Genomic DNA, 16,622 nt, shown 5'->3' with positions numbered 1-16,622 from the left:
AACAATTCCGAAACACAAAATCAACACTAAAACTAATCAGAGATCATAATTAAAGTGCAAACTTGTTCCAACAGACTATCATTTGTTTCATATATGACGCGTGTTCACTTGTTACCTAAAATACAGAAAAGTGATGCTGAACCTCTGCTAAATGTCCTAAAACGTCCCCTATAGTAGCTACTTTCCCATGTGACTGTAGCTCTGGTCTCCCATAACCGAGAGAAGGAGAAATAACATTTTACACTACTTTTCAAATATTAAAGAGCATTAATGTGCATGCAAATTGAAATCTTTATGATATTTTGAGGTCATGAATACTTGAAAGCTCGGTTACCGGTAGGTTAACGATCTAAAATAGCATTAATGATCATTAAATCGCATCCTCACATTAGTAAACCGTTCGAATCCTGGTTATTTTATGTAACGCGAGCGTTCTAGACAAGTTGCGTCGCGTCTCGCTCAGCGTGAATGACGCAGCAGAGTGCGCGTTCCCAGCGTAACGGACTCTTACCTGCTGGGATATCCGTATTTCTCTCCATGCTCAGGGAATAACGAACGCAGGACACCAGCGTTAAAACAAGCGCGTAAAAGCGCCAAGGACGCTCCATCGCCGCTTTGGTGAAGTCCTCAGAGAACGAGCAAGTTTGCGAAGTTTTGTTCGGTTCTGCCGGTCAGCGCGCGGCGAGTCCCAGAAACCCCGGGGTCAGCAATAAAAGCTCTCTCGTGGATCACCTAAGCAAAGTCATTTCTATCGAAATTCAGCAGCAATAAACGTGTGGATTAGTCCCTTAAGAACAGGCTGACTGTGACGGCGCCCTCGATGTTCCCAAGACAGGGTGACAGGAGTGCGCGTGATTGAACAAGTACAGCTGTGTTTGAGCACCCCTCCTCCTGCAAAGTCCTCAAACACGAGCTCAAATAATGCCCCCTGCACCGCCCTCATTCACACCCAGACCCAGACTGTAAGGCACAAATCATGCGCGCTAAAAGCGAAAATTGGCTGAATTAAAATGCCAACGCGTTTGTTAAAACAAGTGGAGAAGCCACTGCGCTTTTTGGAGCGCTTTGACCAAATTAAGAAGAAAACGAACTCGGGGAAATTTCTAAATTGCATGATTTCGTAAAAGATTAATGCGTAAAAGCGGTGTCAGTTTGGTAAAAAGCAAAGATGGCATACATCCTAAGGATCTTCACAACTCTCACTTTTTTCCAAATGCTTAGGGTTAGTCTATAGAATTCACAATTCGTGCAATTTACCAGTAGAATGGGAGGTTGGGATCATCATAAAAAAACCAAATGTATGTGTTTGGTGGGTGGTTCCGCGCATTGTTAGCACCAAATGTCCCCACGAAGACCATAAAATGTAAAAATCCCCTACATTTTGGGGAGCAGCCAGCCCTTTTGAGAAAAACGGCTTAATAAACAATAATAAAGCTTTAATTGAAATATAAAGGGTTGCATTTGTGGTAGAAAATATCGTAAGCTCTTTATAAAAAGAGTGGAAGTAAGTAAAAACAACTTTTGGAGGTGTCTAGTGAAGGGAATATGGTTCATAATAATATTACGTACTGTCTTTTATATTTCAAAAGCGCATTAAGTAAAATATATATATATATATATATATATATATATATATATATATATATATATATATATATATATATATATATATATATATATATATATATATATATACTATTTTGAAGCATGTCAACATTTTCTGACATGGTATTAAATGAATGTCAGATGAATAGATTAATCATTTATTACCATAGCATTCCCTTTTTAAACTTCTAAAGCCTGTCATATAATATAATTATTATTTTTAAAGAAGCAGTGAATATTTAGACAGAATCTCAGTAAATAAATGCATACGAAAAGCTAAGGTTCATACGTGATACATCACGCATTTATGATTATATGAGAGAATATATAGCTCATGCTTGATGAAAAAAGAACCACAATTTTTTTCGAAAATATGACATTTGGATTATAGATGCTGGAACTATTAATCTGATGACAGAAGGCTTGTAGCAGATTGTGTACAACATAGTTTTGTTATGGTTATATAGTTAAAAAAATCTTCTATAAAGTACAAAAATGTTTCTAAAGACACAGTCTCGCTCTCTCTTTCAGTTTTTTTTCCCTTTTGTTTACAAATTTCCATGCATTGTGGAATCCAATCAACAGCCCACGCAAGGAAATACCATAAATAACTTAATAAACATACTAAATGATCTTATAAAGAAATAGTTAGCTCAGAATTAAAACAACTGAAGTCAAGAATTCCCGACTTAGAAAAACAAGCCTGTTGAGGCTGCCCACATACATCCACTGACCGCTTGATTACTGCTGAACTTAAAAAAAAAATGTGTAATTTCCCCTGCAGGCATATAAATTGAGCTCCATTTACTACACCACAATGACACTGAAGTACAGTGAAACACAGATCAATCGTGCCAAACAAAAACTATATGGCATAGCTGGCTCTTGACCATGCAATTTATGGATTTTATTGTGGTCTCCAGCTTTCAGACATATGGTGTTGTTGCACACAGCGTTAAAATGAGGTAATCTGGTTGACGTCCAGCGCTCTTAATAGTCACTGATTGATGTAACCGAGGCCAGTGTATTCCCATTCATTCTTTTTTACAAGATTCGGTTTCACTCATGCAAATAGCTACGAGCAGTACGAACGCTCAACATATAGGTTCACCAGAGGTTCGCGGTTCTCTGCGGTGCCATTTAAGATGCCTTGTCAGAGTCTTTGTCACTGCAGATGGGGGGATGTTTCGAAGTGGAGATAAATAATGGCAGGAATGATAAATAAAGCAGATCTGTTCAATACGTCCCTTGACATTTCACAGCTTTGTGAGACAGGGCGTGTTTGGGGGGTTGGATGGAGGGGCTAGTAACGTAAACAGCTGAAATCGCTTCTGTGTTATACAGTGAGAAACACACCGGCTTTGCATTCGTATGGCACATCTGGTCTTGGTTATTTACTGAGAGTCAATATAGATGTGAGAATGTAAAATGCGTGTGTTTGGTGGGGGAAGTCAAATGTACAGTATGGGATGAATGAGGGTGAATCTCACGAAAGTTCGAATTTCACCCCAAAATTACAGCCCAAAGATAAAAAAAAAAAAACATTTTAAGCCTTATCTAACTCTTTACTTTTTTGGGATATCTGACATTGTCCATTGTGACAATAATATCTTCTTAATTCCCACATATATATATATATATATATATATATATATATATATATATATATATATATATATATATATATATATATATACATATATATATATATATATATATATATATATATATATATATATATATATATATATATATATATATAATATATACAATTTTTGTACCTTTTTAGTATTTATTATGTATGTTACATACATAACCTAAATACAATGTAAAATATTATACATAAGAAGTATTATTATACATAAGAAGTATTATTGTACCTATTTAGTAAGCATAAGTAAACATAAAATGCATAATTTTGCTTAAAATGTGTCTAACATTCATTTTTATCTAAATAATTTTATTTTATTTTTACCATAAAATAAGTTAATATCATTTTTTGATGGATTAATTATAATTATATACAATTTTATATAATATATAATGTTATAGTCATATTATTTCACAAGTTTATAGTAATGAGTTTTAAATACAAACAAAAAGACAAAACCCCAAATAAAACATCCAGATGCAGTACAGTAGTAATGATAATGTTTGGAAATATGTGTATAATTGTTATGGAGATAAAGTCCGAATGCGAAGCACCATGATGTTGCTAAAAACCAATGATGATTTCTATTCCTACCAATATCCGTTGATGTACAAGATCCCCAAAATAGAAGGAAGAAATGTTAAATGTTTCTTGTCGTAATTTCGTTGAAAGGCAAAGACATTAGTTTGAAGAGATGTCAAAGTCTGCAGGCAATGAACACGGTCATGAATATCCATCTATATTTCCACTCTTCGAAAATGTCAAGTACAGTGAATTTCGATGCGGCTGAGCCAGTAGTACAACCAAGAAACGAATCAGGACTAAACATTTTAACAGACCCTTGGACCCTTTGTCTTGAATCACACACAGCGAGACAATCTAAAAGCTTTAGCCCACCTAGCTTTTTCCCCATACGCATGGAGCAAACCAAAAATACATATAAGTGTCTTTCTGCGTTACCGGCGGGCCTGGCAAATGGTTTCTCGATTACAATGATGAGTCACCCATTCGCGACGGCATGATCTCATGGACCTGATGAGTCCCATGCTATAATGACTTCCAATAATAGCTTTTTTTTGTTTCAAACGCGTGCCTTTGATCGTGCCGCTTTGTGTTAATTACAAACTGGCAACTGTCAGAAGACCAGTGCCTCTGAGAGACCAGCCGCTGTCAGTCTGACCACCTCGTTTCCACATCTGTGCGCCGGTTTGAGTGAAGTTAAGACGGGAAATCCCACATTTCAGCCAAAATCATGAGAAATTGACCTCCAGGAAAACACATTTGTCATCTTGCTCTATAAGCATCCTCAAGAACCCATCATTCATACGGTGGAAAGCGGGCAATCTGTGCATCCGCAGTGGCGCCGTTTGCAACACTGAAGACAGGGAGGTAGTAGTGTTGGTCATGGACATTTCGGAAAGAAAGAATACAGGGTGGAATGTATGGAGTCTATCGGCCACACATGGAGGAAACTTGATTTGCATTAAAAGACTATCCTTGTGGAAAAGAAGCGTGCTTAATTGTATTGAATGCGCACTTGTAGTGTCCTTAAAATCTGTTTTCTTTTTAGAAAAACTGTAATTACAGATAATCGTATATCAGTTAAATAAAAGCCCACGTAGTGTACTTAGTGTACAATTTCATGACAGCTTCTAAACACCTTTTTAAGCAGTGCATTTTCTAATGTCAAATGAAAGGTTTTACCTTAATGTATAATTTAAATCATTATACGTTATATATTTTAGCTTTCTATGCTATTTAATACATTTGGTTCATATATGTTAAATGTACTTAAACTGCATTTGTACATTTGCAATTTACAAAGTGGTCATTAATACACAATATGCACTTTTCAACAGAAATGTTTTTAATTTTAGTTGAATATAAATGTTCAATGACAATAGAAGTAAATATAAAAGTGTCTTAATTTGAATAACTTTCCTCAAATTCGACTCGACTTATAATGAATGAACTACTTTCTAAGTATGGACTAATTTAGTGTTTCTTTGGAAAATGAATAAAGAAAGTCATATGGATTTGGAAAAACTATACATTTCATTGATAGTAAAAGACACGGTCACACAATGGCTCCACATAAGTTTAACCAAAGAGATTGTTATAAAGGAATGAAAACTTGGTGGGTCCAAGGAGGGGCTCCATTGGACGACTTTAGTTGTCCTCTTGGGAGACTTCTTCAAGTTTAATTATACAGGGTGAGCCTTATGAGCAGTCTCTCATTAGAGTAATACCAAAAGCGATCATTAGAGAGGCCAGTCTGAAATAAGATGCTCGGATATATTTATACTCCCTGACCATCACCATTTCCAGGAGGAAAAAGAGAGGACAAGCCTTTCGAGGAATGTGCATTCTAAGCAGGAACCGTATGGTCAGTTCCATGTATATCTGAGAAAATCTCAGGGGAGCACATCACATATGGACGAGACCCAAGATGAGAGTCCCGCCTCGGCATTCGCTAACTCCGAACAATAACCCAGCTGGATGACTAAACATCGCAGTTTTCATTCAGCCGCACTGTATCTAGAGCCAGTTCTCAATGTCCTGCCCCACCGGTGACTATCTCCAAGTTTTGTTTGCACAGATGTTTGTAGGTCCTCTGTGTGGTCTTCACACACAGATACAGGAAATTCCTTGTTGTTTCTATGGCTCCTTGTAGTTTGTATATTCAAGCAATGACATAATTAAATAGTTTGCAAGTATTCCGTCTCTAAACATTCCTAAAGCCCAGCCATCAGTCATATCATTTCTGATATGTGCGCTTGTGCTGAACCCTATAAATCAAGGAAAGGCGCACAGCGTATCTGGAGCTGAGGTAATGTGAATCTCTCCATCTTGTGTAGGGGTGTTCTGGTATTTTAGTATCGGCTAGCGTTGTCTATCACGGAATTCATTTAATGAGAAAAGTGATGGATGTGTAAGGTTATATTCATTTTCGAAGGATGATACTATCGTTCATTGTATCACAGGCCTAATGCTGATTTAGTCACTTAAGCATATTGCTCTGGGCGGCTTACTGTGATGTGGGACATGTTGCTGGATCAGCAATCTTGTTGGTTTTGGAACAGCATTCTTAGAAACTAGATTTTTGGGGAGATTGGGGATATAACAACATTTTTAATCAAACTATTTCTCACTGATTTTAAGGATAGTGGTTAGGGTTTGAGTCGTTTTGGGAAAAAAAGTTGAACCAACAAAATATGTTTATCCAGGAATTTTATACATCTGCCGTCCAACTTTATCTCATGATAAATTGCCTAAAATGTCTGAGTTTTGGCTTTGTTTTCCTACTTGACTGGGGTAATGCCTGAACGGTAGTCTGACCACTAGTGTGTATTGTGCATAATTGACCAATCATGGCTTGCAAGAAGGTGCAACATAAACATCAACATAAAAACAAGGGCAAAAAAAATTGTTCTAAAACCAAACATTTTTCTCTAGTAGGATCTTGATTAGAGTACTTGCATACATAAACTCTGACCAACCTAATCTCATGAGAAAACCTTTTTGAAGGATGTTGTACAATTCGATTTGTACAAAAGTGTATGGTTTTTAGAAAAAAGCATGAAGCTCAAGCTTCACTCCTAAACCTAACCTCTCCTAAACCTAACCCTCAGTAGAGCAGATCTTATGAACTCATATAATTGTTTTACAATTTCACCACCAACGTGCCAAAATCGAAAATTGGTTACGATTGATTATGATCGGGTGTTGAATCTGAGCATTGGATATTCTGGAGCATTGGAAATAACTGGCTTGCAGTGGCTTTTTGTGCAGTCAAGCTATAGGTTTATCTGTCTGTCCCAACACAGATTTTTTTACATAGTCAAGCTAGTTTTCATTGGTCTTTCTAAATAGGCATGACGCAACACGTAATCAAATGCAAGCCTGTCTGTCTTTTAGACAATGTTGACAACATTGAGGCCAATCGTATATACAGTATGTTGGATGAAACCAAGATACTATTTATGTCTGTTAGTCTATTGTAGAATTAATGTAATGAAGGATGAATTGGAAGGATGATACATTTATAATAAAGGTACTTGTTACTCGGATTTGGACTGCACGTATGTATGTATTTATTTATGAATGAATAGATACAGTCGAATACAGACTACAATGTTCTTGGATACTTAAATATATTGCTTTAAGTGGCATACAATGTCTATGTCCTGGCCAGGATTTCTGAGTTGACTAAAATGTACAGGTTTTGGCTTTGTTTTCTTGTTGCTTTCATACTTGCTGAAGGCTGCAAAATATTTTCAGCAAAGCCAAAACTCAGACATTTTAGGCAAGTTAGAAATCCCGGCCAGAACATATCCAGGAAAAAGAGGACATGCGGTTAATCTACCTATACGCTCAGCAGGCAGATCTTACGAAAACATAAAACTTCATATGAATTCACCACCAATTTGCCAAAATGTTATGTGTTTACGAATGGTCACGATTTGACACTTCCAGGGAATGTTTTCTTTCAAGGAAGAGGTTTTAATGCACATTATAATTGAGCTGCTGTGGTTTTTCGTGTAGTTAAGCTATAGTTTCATCTGTCTGTCTAAATAAACTTGACATAACATGTAATCAAATGTTTAAACGATTTGAATGCCAGCATGCCTTTCGGAGTATCTGTGGATGTAGCCATGGTACTATATAACCTATTAACTATAGGATAATACAATATAATTCACTGTATCATAGACCAAATGTGGAAAGTGATTTCTTGATTGAGCAGCGTGATTCATGTTGGATCAGTATCATTGTTGGTCATAGAACAGTATTACCATAAAACAACATTCTTATTAGCCTACTTCCCACTGATTTTAAGCATTTTTTAAATACTTTTTTCTTACTACAGTGTAATACAAATATAAGTACAGAGTAATATTAAATAAATATTAAATATTAAACTACGTACACTTACCATATGGTTAGGGTTGGAATTAGGGTTTGAGTCATTAATTTTTATAGTGAAAGTAAGCATATGTTTAATAGCGACACCATAAAATAAAGTGTTACCAAAATAAGCACGCAGTGCCAACAACCTACCTAACTATTAGTGGGGCGTGAGAGCTGATTGTATCAAAACATACAAATGAGATCATAAAATCAAACGACTTCACTACAAGGGTGCCAAAATGTAAAATAGCTACAAACTGTCGCGCTATAAGTGTTGAATGTCACACTCCCAGGGAACAATAACTGTAACCTCCTCCAGAAGGTTAGAACTTTTCGCATACGGTGGTCAAGCTAGCTTTTATCTGTATTTTCGAGTAGACTTGGCACAACTTGTAATCAAAAAAGAAAAGGTTTAAAGGATTTGCTTGCCCGTTTGTCTATTAAAAGACCGATCATCAAGTATACGTGATAATCCAGTTTCACAAAAATAGCACATTTTCCGTCATGCTAAAGCATTTCCATGACATTTTAATAAGGCTTGTATGAAATCGAACTTGCCATTAAATTAAAGTTCACCCAATCTGAAGGTAATGTGGATGCCCCGCTCTTGTGTAGGGGTGTTCTGGTATAAAGTATTAGCTAGGAGAATCCAAATGTCTTTGTTGAATGATAGACGCTATAGATATGCTGGGTTTTATTAAGCTTTGAAGTATGAGTTGGTTGTTCACTGTATCAGAACTGTTCTGAGAAAGAAAAAAACAAGAGAAATCATACTTTGGAAATACTTATGGGTATACTAATTATATTAAGTATGGGTGTTATGATTAGTATTAAGTATGTCGCAAATACAACATGTCCAAAGTTCTGCTACGGAGTGATTCATGTATCCGATGGGGATATTTCATCTATATTTGAAAGATCTGTATTTAAGTATTTAAAGTAAGAAGTAAACTTTGTTGTCATATGTGAAACAAAGAAATTGGTGACACTTAATAAGGTGTCATTTATTAACATATGTTAATGTATTAACTAACATGAACAAACAATGCATTTATTACATTTATTAAACTGTGTTGATGTAAGTCAAGGAAAATATTCACGTTAGTTCACACACAGTGCATCAACTGATGTTAACGAACACATATTTCGATTTTAACAAATGCATTAGTAAATGCTGGAACTAACATTAATAAGTATTGTATATGGAAGTAGTGTTCATTCTTAGTTCACTAATGTTGTTAACCAATGTTAACTAATGATCCTCATTGTAAAGCGTTACCAAAACAATTTCTCGTACAAGTTACTTTTGCGGTCTCTTATATTATCTCGGGTGGACTACTGAGATTTAGCTATTAGGACACGCTCCTGGATCAACATCCTTTTTGGTATTGGAAGAATAGACTTTTCTTCGAGGACATTCTTATCAACCAGTTTGCTTTGATTTAGTGGTCCGTATAGTGGTTAGGGATTGTTCCAGAACCAACAGAAAATCTTTCTCTGGGATTTCAATGAGGATTCACGACACTTCCAGCTGCTATTTTCTTTCCCTGTCATAACACACGAGAGGAGACCCAAGCCAGAGATGTTCTTCTCGCGCCGATAGCGGCTTAACAAAACATTTAGCCGTTTCAACCTCGCTCTTAAAGTTTGACACGTTGCCTGATTAACGCTTTATTTAGACCGTTCCCCCATCTCTGGAGAATCCAGTACAGCTTCAGGGGTATGTATACATTAGTCCTTGTCCGAAAAAATCCAAAAATGCCGTTGTCTTGCAGAGAAGAAAACCGTGAGTCTTCCTTCAAAATAGCACAAAATGGCTCTCGAATGCTTTGATGATTCGATTACAAAGACAAATGTTTAAATCGTAAAATCTGGGTCAGTGCACATGATTACATACTGGTCCTGACACGGTTTTCAGTATATTCTTTGGAAAACTCCTTTAGCCAGAAATAAATACAGTTTACTGAAAAAAGGCAGGGTTTTCAAAGGGCCCAGGGTTGCTTCAATCAGTCACCCGTTTTTTTTGTTCCTCATAGCGGTTTGTGGTAAAGCATCGCAACACTGGCCTGTAATGCTACCTGAGCAATTATAATCCATTTTGCGTATCTTTCGAAATCTCGCAACTGAATATAGCACGCACAGACCGAGCTTCACCCGTATTTCACAGGAGCATCCGAGAGGAAACCTTCACGTCACAGAACCCTGCTTGGCAGACCGATTTGGCCCGGTCCGATCTTGTTATTTTGAGGAAACCATAAAAGCCAGTCGATCCGATTGACTTTAAAGATATTTCTTTTTGTTACATTAGATCCTCCAAAGTCCAAGAGACAATACTATTTCATCAAGCCTAAGATCCGTTTTGCTCCTTGAAAACAGTTCTTGCAAATGAATACAAACACCCGGTGTCCCATAGACATGGGTGATTAAATATACATGGAAGTGTAATGGACTATAAAATATCATTTGGTGCATAAAAACAGTACAGATGACATTACGGTAACACTACCGTAGAAATACTGTCATCATTTACCTTTATTCTTCACACCAGCTCCTCTCTACTCAGGAACACAAATATTTACGACAAAAGCTGCTGTTCTCCGTTCAGTAAAAGTTAGACGTTGAGCAAAATGTTTAATGCAAAACTAAATGTTTTTCACTGCTTTGATTGAGACTCGATTGAGTCTTATATAAGAAATAAACGATGTAAATGACGATAAATGTTTCATTTTGGGCTTCATTCGAACAGTTCCCAGAAATATCGGATGCCGCTTTCTAGTTTGCAACTCAATATAATTCCATTAAAAAAACAAGCATTACGGCGTAATGATCGGCATATGAGCAGCATTTGCTTTGATGCGCTTGGCATTATCCTGCAGGACGAGGGATGAGAACTGAATATCAGAGCCCAGGAGAAATGAATCCTCAGCTAAATAATTCTCTTTATTGCATTCCAGATCAGACTTCGGCGCCTCGTGCGTTTTCATCACGCTAATACCGTTTTAAAATGTTAATTTCTTCACAAGCCGAGGTCAGATCAAAGCCAGGGCCGCATCGATGGCACGCTCGACTGCTAAATGGCATTAAAAAGAAATAATTCTCAAACCTATAAACAGCTTTCGCGCGGCGTTCTCTTTCATCAGCTTTCATAACTCGCAGCTCATTACGAGGCATAATTGCCAGGTCGTTGACTGCAGCCGGAGAACAAAAACTTCAGCTTCCACTAAATATCTCCGTTCGGTTAAGGGTTTACGCAAGACGCGATTTTGTGGCGGTTCGTTTTCTTTTCTTTTTTTTTTTCGGTTCAGTTGAATTTTTGCTAAAAGCAACACAAATAACAGTACATTGCCTGCACGACGGTTAGACAAACATGTGCGGTTTATAAAATTGTTTTGCACTATATAACACTGGAATTAGTGATATGTCAAAATAAATAGTAAAAAAAAAAAAACAGTTCAAAATACATTCTGTGTTAGTCAGACATCAACTACGACAGGCATTCGTGAAGCGTCACATACAGTAGATATGTTAAAACTGCAAACCAGGGTCTTAAAAAAGAAAAACATGACCAGCACTGAAGGAGCTAAAGAGTTTGTGTACTTAAAGATCGATATTGCCCTCTTCTGGAGACACTGAATACTACACAGCTCACAAATTCTTTAAAAAACATATTCCTATTTAAGCTTTTTGACAACACTACGAATCAAACAAACAATACGTAAGCTAAGTAAATCATACAATAAATAACAAATCGCTAGATTCTGAGCGCCCGTGACCGCTTTGACCATCTGTTCGCCTGCAAAACATGGTTTTTTTTGGGAAAGGGGGGTTATTGATTAAAATGAAAAGCTCTGAAAAATACTATTTTACACTAAAATATAACTTTGTGTCGTAAAGACGCATATTGGTCATTCACCGCAAAATGCTATATGCATAGTTGTTTCGATTTAAAGGAATAGTTCACTATTTCAATTTGAAATTCTCACGCAAATGAGATATGGCTTCTTTTATAGCGTTTTTTTGGGGGGCACGGCTGTTTGCTTTAAACCAAAAATCAGACCAGGACGCGCTATTAAATTGCTCCTTTCATGTTAGACGATGGAAGACAATGATGAAAAGAACGTCACGTGACTTTGGAATAAAAAGTGGCAGATTGATTAATGTCTTAAAACTTTTTTTAAAGGATTTTGGGGTGAGCTATTCCTTCAAATGCATTCATGGCATGAATTATTTATATTAATCTGTTTTATATATGTAGAGAGAGAGAGTTTGAGAGAGAGAGAGAGAGAGAGAGAGAGAGAGAGAAAATAATAACAATAACACACATCAATCAACATACACCGTTCTTATACACCGCTGGCTTCATATTCACATGCATTCCATTGGGTTTCACAGATGTATGATGTGCAGGGGTCAACGTCTTCTCTTTTCACCCGTTTCCACAGAGCTGCAACACTGTCTGCGTAGCGACTAGTTATTCGTCTCAAAAAACATAAAGTCCTAAAAAAAATGAACAATAAAATAAATACGTCATTCACGAGCCGCTTCGAACCGTATTCTCCGTGCTCTCGTACTCACAATGAGAAAGCAGGCCCCGATCATCACTGCCTTCATTCTCACATCAAGATCCATGGGGAACTGGATCCCAAAGTTGTCTGAATCCGTGAACGCCTCCCGGAGAAGTCCTGTCCACTGTTTGCTGATCTTTCCAATACTGACTTCATCCATGGTCAGAATCTTTAAGGGACGTGATAAGCAGTAAATATTACATATTTAAATTGTTGGATACTAATATGTCAGTGCACATCCACGCATATTAACTTGAAATAATGCATCCCCTGAACAACAGTTCCCCCTAGTGGGAATTTATAGAAAGAACAGAATGGGCAGTAGACATAAATAGAAAGTGAGAAAAAGTATCTGTATCTTTCCAGTTAAATGCTATTGTTTTAACAGAGCTGAATTATTAACTATTGCAAAAAAAAAGTGTATTAAGAGAACTTTTTGTCTTTTTTTTTTTTTACCTTTTTTCATATAAAAAGCAAACAGAATTACAGGATTTCAAATTAAAATGCGGAGAAAAAAAAACAGTTTTTATTGCAATTATGAGTTTATATCTCACATTTTTTTAATTGTGAGAGAAATATGACAGAATTGTGAGGTTAAAGGCTGCAGTTACCTTTTTCATTTTTAATTCTGTCACAAGAAAACAAAGAAATGAGATATATAGATTCGTAATTGAGAGAAAAAAATAATAATTTCTAGATTCTAGTGCTGTCAAACGATTAATTGTGATCGCATCCAAAATAATAGTTTTGGTTAGTTATGTGTACTGTGTAATATTTATGTTCATATATATATATATATATATATATATATATATATATATATATATATATATATATATATATATATATATATATATATATATATATATATATATATTTTTTTTTTTTATTACATTGATATTTTTATATTATACTATATTTATATATATTTCTTAAATATTTACATGCACGTGTTTGTATTTATTGCAAAGTATTGCAATTTTTTTCACCTTACAGTAAAAAGAATTTGAGAAGATCACGTGCCTAATTGAAAATAATGCTAAACATAGGCTTAATAATGCATAAAAATAGGCTTTCTGTTATTTATGCAAAGTAGTTTTTGATAAAACACCGGTTTAAGCTCAGAAGCCTAACAAAGCTTTCGAGGGAATTAAAGGCTGTGTGATGCGGCGACAAAGCCATTCATTTTCAGTGATGGTTAGCCATCGTTGTTGTCTGTGACCGTTTGATCGCGAGGTGCCGGAGCTGTTATACCTCAAAGTCCACGTCTGGCAAGCAGCTCCAGCCGCAGAACGGCCCCTGGAGCTTAAGAACCGGCTCTCGGTGCTCGTTCTCTATGGTGAACTTGGGGAAGAAAGGGTGCCACTGCTGTAGAACGTATCCCACTGTGTTTCCAGGAGGAGCCTGGATCTCCAGCTGAGACGGGAGGAAGAAAGAGAGAGAAGACGGTCAAAACTGCTCTATTGATCATAAACACTCTCTCTGCGGTCTATATCAAAGTGACTGGCATCTGCAAACATTATGCAATTCTCAAAACTGAATTGGCTTTTTTTGGCATCCAGGCAGATCACCTCTTGCAGACAACATGGGAAGAAGCAGGACATGCATTTCAGAGGACGGCTGACTGTGATGATCTCCTGTCCGTAGTTATCCAGGACGCGGATGGTGAAGGATCGCAGCGGGCCGCAGCACTGACGGGTGAGACAGTCGTTCTCCTCCACCGCGTAAAACACGTTCTGACCCACGGAGTTACGGATCTCATATTTGTTGTTGCTCTCAAAGCCTGCCAGAGCTGCACGGAACCGCACAAGTCGTGTTCATTGCATAATACACGTTTCGTATTAGGAATAGGTCTGTGATAAACTGTTATACAAACCTTCGATGAGCTCAACTTTCTGTTTGATAAGAAGTTGATCTACCTAAAAAAAAAATAAAATTATAATAATAAAAAAATTATATATATTTAATGGAAAGTAAAAAAATTCTAAAGTATCTAAATCTTGCAAGTATTGAATAATAGCCCCATTTATTACATCATTATGTATTAATCTTAAATTAACTTAAATTAACTTTTAAATTAAAAACACTGATGTGTTCGCAAACCCTCATTAACAAATATACACAAAAGGCTTTCATTTTCAACATAATACAATGTCACAGAAAGCATGCACAATATTAAATCACTATATATATATATATATATATATATATATATATATATATATATATATATATATATTTTTTTTTTTTTAATATAATTTCAATAAGCATATATATATATATATATATATATATATATATATATATATATATATATATATATATAATTTTTTTGTGTTCAAATATTACACACACACATATTATTAATATTATTATTATTGTTATTAAATGTTAAGTAACCTGTGTCAGGTATTCTAATCCCGGTGGACAGCCTGGTATTCCTGGATTGGGAACCATATACATATTCATAGGCTGCATGGCTGCCTTATCCTTGTGGTGAAGACGAGAAATAAAAAAAACGTACATTTGTGAATGATTTTAGCAAATAACACGAACATAAATAGTTCTGCAGCATTGCAAAATATTTTGTACGAATGAAACGTAGGGTAGAATATATACCATGGAATGAATTGAGAAGTGAGTCGTTAGATCTGTATGCACGAGCATTCAAGAATTTGAAAGTTTTGCGACAATAATAATGATCAAAAATCTATATTTTCAGCAGGTTAACATTTAAACAATTATGCACTGAGAGAAAATACCATAACATAGAAGTCGTCTAAATTTAGATGACTACGTCCAGAAGACATAGAACCAGGCAAACACACGATGCTATTTAAATCTAAATATACTGTATGGTTTTATAAATAGCCTAGAGACTAGAGGAAATATAATTAATCTCATTCTGTCTTCAAATTATTATGCTATAGCAAAAGGACCTAAAGAAACACAACAGTTCATGTCATGCAGCAAGTGCGTTCCGGGCTGATCTGCCTCTAGTGACCGACCAGATTTTGTCTCATACAAATAAAAATTAAAAGCATGGCTTATAAGCAGCATGACGCCCGCGGGGCGTTAAATCTGCTGCGCAAATATATTTACAAGATCAAAACTCACCTGCGTCTTCTTATGATAAGGACTATAACGGGCTGACTTAAGAGACTCGGCCCCATATTATACGCCTCATCCTATTGGCTGACATGCTGCTCACGTGCTCCAAAGCTCATTTATACGTCATTACGCTTCGGTCGAGATTTCCCGGAAGCGAATTAACAAATCCTACTACGGTAAGCCTTTGATCATGAATATTAATTAGGTATCGTAACGGTCACCGTGTAGTACCGTCTGATTGGCTGAAAGGCAGTTGTTTTGAAAGTGAGCGCCAGGAAAGGCTTGACTCATGAATATCAATTCGGTATAACGCGTAGCGCGTCCTAATTAATATTCATAAGGGCTGGTTTTCATCATAGTAGGATTAAAACAAATCTCTTGCAGGAGGCAGAGACTCTTGTGGAGATTATTGCCGCCTTCTCAAATCATAATGAGATTTGTTTTCGTGAGTTAAATGGATATACCACCGTACTGAATGCTGAACTAGTCGCTAAAGCATTTTTTATACGCCGAAGCTATTTCCTGTTAACTATAAATAAAAAAAATAACCAAACGAACAAACTGTAAAGTAAACTGTAGCCTATTAATTACACTAGATATCACTATGTATAATTACAATCATAAAATAAAATTATATGATACCAGCTTAAAAAAAGAGCAGCTGGCATCCTGAATGGCTTATAAAAAAGGCTTATATGCTAAAAAAAAAATGAGGTGGAAAGGACCAAACAAGAAGTACTTTAAAAACACCACCTTTTTTTTCTACAAGAAAAAGAAAA

The 16,622-nt window shown here is 36.1% G+C and overlaps 2 protein-coding genes across 3 annotated transcripts in view; both read right to left on the bottom strand.

Annotated features, from left to right (window-relative positions):
• Positions 1-896, bottom strand: part of plod2 (procollagen-lysine, 2-oxoglutarate 5-dioxygenase 2) — a 33,401-nt gene extending 32,505 nt beyond the window's left edge. For both annotated transcript variants that reach the window (XM_043226636.1, XM_043226637.1), the window contains exon 1: positions 512-896. In XM_043226636.1, the coding sequence (XP_043082571.1) occupies positions 512-608 (97 nt within the window). In that variant the 5' untranslated portion in view covers positions 609-896. The remainder of the gene's footprint in view (positions 1-511) is intronic.
• An 8,929-nt stretch (positions 897-9,825) lies between these two features.
• Positions 9,826-15,937, bottom strand: si:ch73-206p6.1 (phospholipid scramblase 1). Its single transcript, XM_043225579.1, has 7 exons — positions 15,850-15,937; positions 15,133-15,222; positions 14,609-14,651; positions 14,304-14,524; positions 13,987-14,148; positions 12,743-12,901; positions 9,826-12,664 (listed from the first exon to the last, which is right to left on the bottom strand). Exons 2-7 carry the CDS (start codon positions 15,208-15,210, stop codon positions 12,635-12,637), a joined length of 693 nt encoding a protein of 230 aa, XP_043081514.1. The 5' UTR covers positions 15,211-15,222; positions 15,850-15,937; the 3' UTR covers positions 9,826-12,634.
• Positions 15,938-16,622: the final 685 nt, after the last annotated feature.

This window comes from Puntigrus tetrazona, chromosome 24 (genome assembly GCF_018831695.1).
Source record: "Puntigrus tetrazona isolate hp1 chromosome 24, ASM1883169v1, whole genome shotgun sequence".
Taxonomy (NCBI): domain Eukaryota; kingdom Metazoa; phylum Chordata; class Actinopteri; order Cypriniformes; family Cyprinidae; genus Puntigrus; species Puntigrus tetrazona.
The sequence above is the reverse complement of the archived record's forward strand: the minus strand, read 5'-3'. Positions and strand labels throughout refer to the sequence as shown.